At 54.8% G+C, this 3,675-nt stretch overlaps 3 protein-coding genes across 3 annotated transcripts, besides 2 other annotated features; all 3 read left to right on the top strand.

Annotated features, from left to right (window-relative positions):
* Positions 1-187: 187 nt before the first annotated feature.
* Positions 188-212: a microsatellite.
* A 510-nt stretch (positions 213-722) lies between these two features.
* Positions 723-791: a microsatellite.
* Positions 792-1,146: 355 nt separating this feature from the next.
* TraAM80_10117 (uncharacterized protein) lies at positions 1,147-1,455 on the top strand (the record flags this gene model as incomplete). Its single annotated transcript, XM_029386763.1, has 1 exon — positions 1,147-1,455. The coding sequence occupies one exon, from the start codon at positions 1,147-1,149 to the stop codon at positions 1,453-1,455; it is 309 nt and encodes a 102-aa protein (XP_029233376.1).
* A 40-nt stretch (positions 1,456-1,495) lies between these two features.
* On the top strand, positions 1,496-2,617 carry TraAM80_10116 (retrotransposon hot spot (RHS) protein; the record flags this gene model as incomplete). The annotated part of the gene is made up of 1 exon (XM_029386762.1): positions 1,496-2,617. The coding sequence occupies one exon, from the start codon at positions 1,496-1,498 to the stop codon at positions 2,615-2,617; it is 1,122 nt and encodes a 373-aa protein (XP_029233375.1).
* Position 2,618: 1 nt separating this feature from the next.
* On the top strand, positions 2,619-2,984 carry TraAM80_10115 (uncharacterized protein; the record flags this gene model as incomplete). The annotated part of the gene is made up of 1 exon (XM_029386761.1): positions 2,619-2,984. The coding sequence occupies one exon, from the start codon at positions 2,619-2,621 to the stop codon at positions 2,982-2,984; it is 366 nt and encodes a 121-aa protein (XP_029233374.1).
* Between the last annotated feature and the right edge of the window lie 691 nt (positions 2,985-3,675).

Here is a 3,675-nt window from a genome sequence, read left to right as displayed (position 1 = left end):
CTTTTTTCTTTTTTTGTCTTTTCGTTATATTTTCCGTGGCTGCCGCTTGGGCTGCGGCGCCACCTCCAGCCTCAGCTGTGACTTCTTTCGCCGCCTTTCCGTCCCGCGTCTCTGCTGCGTGTGTGTTTCTGCGTGTGCCCTCTCTGATGCTTTGCTCTTCTCCCTCTTTGCGTTGCGTAGCTGCAGGCACACACACACACACACGGCCACACTGCCCACTGTGCATTCATATACCGCAGGGCACGTGGATGATTCCTTCGTAGTTGGTGCTGGCGGAGACGTCTGCGGCTGCCTTCGCAGGCTGCGCCCCGTGCGGCCTAGTCGTGTGGCAAACAGTTCCCTCGCGGAATTCACGTGCACCGCACCACGTGCTGGGCGCAGCGTATATTTGCGTCGTGGGGGACAATGCGGCAGGGTCCCTCCTCCTTCTTGCGGGTGAACGAACAGGCGGCGGGTGCTCTGCTCCTTCGCACCTCAGCGATTTGCAGCGCAAAATGCCACCGCGACGAGGCAGTCAATTTCACTGTGAGTGGGTGATATTTGCGTGTGACTACGCACACACAGAGCTGTGGGGATCCGAATGTCAAGTGCAATACGAGAAGAAGATAGAAGCCTCGTTGCAGTTGTTGTGTGTGCCGTGCAATTTGCACGATTTGCCTAGGGAGATCTAATTTGCCCTCGTTGTTTGTGTGGGAGGGTGCCGTGATGCATCACGCTTGCGTTGTGTGCGGGATTGGGGGTGCCTGTGCGTGTTTGTGTGTGAGGTGTGCGCCGCGTGCCGTGTGTGGGTGGCCCTCTCTCTTTTTTGTTGTTGCGGCTGCGTGGAGTCGTGTCTCTGCCTGTTTTTTTTTAAATAATTTTATTCTCCCTTTTGACTGCTGGTTGAGTATTGTGCTGCAGTTCAGCTCAAGTTAACCACTACGAAGGAAAACATGTCTGAGAGACGCGAGGGAGAATCTCACGCCACCGAGGAGACCCCCGCGCAGCGCCGAAGGGTGGAAGGAGCACCGTAGCGGCCATGGTGGACGCTTGCAGGCTCTATCGAGGATGCCCGTAATGTGCGGGTTGGCCAAATCAATATAATTTTTCTGAACGACTTCCTTTGGCAGTACGTTGGCCCCAACAGAGCGGTGGGTGAAGACCAAAATGTGTCAATGGAGGTGTTTGTGCGTGGGCCAGACAGGTACGTTACAGAGCAGTAGGCGTCGTGAGGGGAAATCCTCGATTCCACCAGGGTATCAGCTTTTTGAAGATGCACGAGGGCTTGCAGAGCAAGATGTGTTTTTTATCAATCAATGGAAGGAATTTGGACAGAAGGATACGGTTCCATATCGTACAAAAGGAAGACTCGAAGCAGCTCTTAAACGGGTAGAGGAGGAAGAAATAAGGCGGGCAATCGCTGCAACTGTGATTTTGGATGAGAGGGTTTACCGGTCGGTGTTGAATGCAACGTAGGGCTTACGTGGAGTCGGGCCACTTTGCGGAGCCGCTTGGGATGAGGTTGGTGGGCGCCGCTTCCAGCAGGCCTCAGATATTGTGGAGTGAGAGTGAGGGTGAGGCGGACGTCACACCTCGTTTCGATCAGATTGATGACGAAGAGGAGACCCGTGGTGTGTGGCTGGAGTGTTTTGTGCTTAGATCTGCGATTGGGTGGCCGTACAATTTTTTTTTGCCAGATTACGAGGAAGTATTTGTGCGCAGGGAGGTGGTGCGTGCGTGGAATGTCATTAAGCGAAGCATCAACAACTGGACCCCTGCTGATATTTGTACTGACATAAGGCAATCGTACGTTGTGGTTGGAACAGCGGGCATTGGCAAGTCGCTGGCGGTGGGGTCCTTTCTGCTGCACGAGCCCCTGCACTACGACGCCGTGAGGGTCCCGGTGGTGGCCTACTTTGTAGAAGGGTCAGTGTGCCTTTTCCACAAAACGGGAGAAATGGCAGGGACAGCAGTGAAATATAAAAACACCAGTGAAGGTTTGTGGGCCATCAAAGAGTTAGAAAGGGCTAACGTAGGGGGTTACTATATTTTTGATGTGACTAAGGACCATCGAGTTGTGGCGGGGCTGCCTCGTCGACGGTGGGGCGGAATCGTGTTGACTACGCCTGACGCACGTAACTATGAGGGGTGGAAGAAACAACGTAATGTGTTTAACATTTTTGTGAACGGCTACGATGCACGAGAGATGAAGGCGTTCTTTGCGTGGCAGGAGCGTGATTTGCTGCGTGGCTCACAGGGAAGCCGCGAAGGAAGAGCAGAGCTTGAGGAGAGGTGGCAGAGGATGAAGGACCGTATTTGTGTGGTTGGACCGCTCCCTCGCTACGTTTTTGACGAGGACCATTACTCAGGGCGCTGTGCCGCAATTGACTGGGCGCTGTCCAACACGTCTGACATATGCTGGGAGCACTGCGCAAGGCTTTTGTTTGGCAAGGCTGAGTGGGGCGAGGACCGGATCGCGGACAAGCTGATCAAGGTGCTGCGTGTGGTGAGGGATGCGTCGGTGGTGGTGAGGCCCAATGCGGGGAATGGAGAGGACGCGGAAAGCTGCATGAATTTTCCCGTTTCAGTTGAAGTCAAAAAGAACATTGCGGAGGCAGGTGCTAATGGAGAACTTTAAAATGTCTCACCTGCTGTCTGTTGTGGGAACGTGGAGTAGGTCTGCTGCTGATGATATTGAGTGCTTGGGCTGCGTGGCGTTTCTGATTAGCGACGTCGCTGAAGCGGTTGCTCGCAAGATGAAGCACCTTTCCCGCAGCGAGGGAGTAACGCGGGCCAGCGTGTTGGCGGACGGGCACGCGGTGGGCCGCTTTCCAAGGGAACCCTGCGTGGTTGGGTGCATGGCAGGTGGAGATAATAGAAGGGTAATAATCCAGACTGAACTTCAAGCCGGCGTTCTGTATATGCCCAACAAGTGTTTTTTCCCCGTGCTGGACGCGTTCTACGTGGTCGGGGTGCAACCAACGGAAACTGCCAAGAAAAAATAAATAAATCTGGGCGGTCCCGAAATGCTGGCGCCGATGGGCACAGCGGTGCGGAGAAAGAAGTGACGTTCATCGGGCTGCAGGTGACAAAACACAACACCCACCACACCACTGCCGGTAAGGTGGCTGCGTTTCCGAAGTACATGACGTGCAACTTCAAGGGCTGGGAGGCGCTGAGGGAAAATATGAAGTGGGAGATCATTTACATTCAGCACGCTGAGAGCACGCCAATGACGGGAAGGCGGGATTGCCATGTCACGGAGGGAGAAAAGGAGGTGCCGAGACTTCAGGTTGCCAGAGACTTTTGGGAGAGAAGGGTGGAACAGTACCAGGTGCAGCTTGACGCGGAGCTGGCTTTCCAGCTGGTTGTTGCTGGCAGCGCAGACCACTCAGGATAAGTGACGGGGGCGTGGGGTGTGTTTGGGACTCCTCCGCCCTGCTTGTGTGTTGAGTTACATGGTGCTGTATGGGTTTGTGTCGTTTCAAGACATTCTTTTAGTGCGTTTCTTTCTTGGTGGGGAAGGAAGGGCGGCGGCATGGCTGGGAGTGGGGGAGAGGCGAGTTGTATTATTGTTGTGGTTGGTGTAGTGTGTGGAGTGGCGGCTTCCTCGTGTGTATTGCAGCGGGGGCGGGGTGCTTCGCTGAGAGAAGGCGGTGGGGGGAGTGTGCCACCCGCTGAGGCTGAGCAGACGAC

The sequence above is a fragment of the Trypanosoma rangeli genome (assembly GCF_003719475.1).
Source record: "Trypanosoma rangeli strain AM80 chromosome Unknown Tra_15.4_contig_00798, whole genome shotgun sequence".
Taxonomy (NCBI): Eukaryota; Euglenozoa; class Kinetoplastea; order Trypanosomatida; family Trypanosomatidae; genus Trypanosoma; species Trypanosoma rangeli.
Note: the sequence above shows the minus strand (reverse complement) of the source record. Positions and strands in the feature narration are given on the sequence as shown.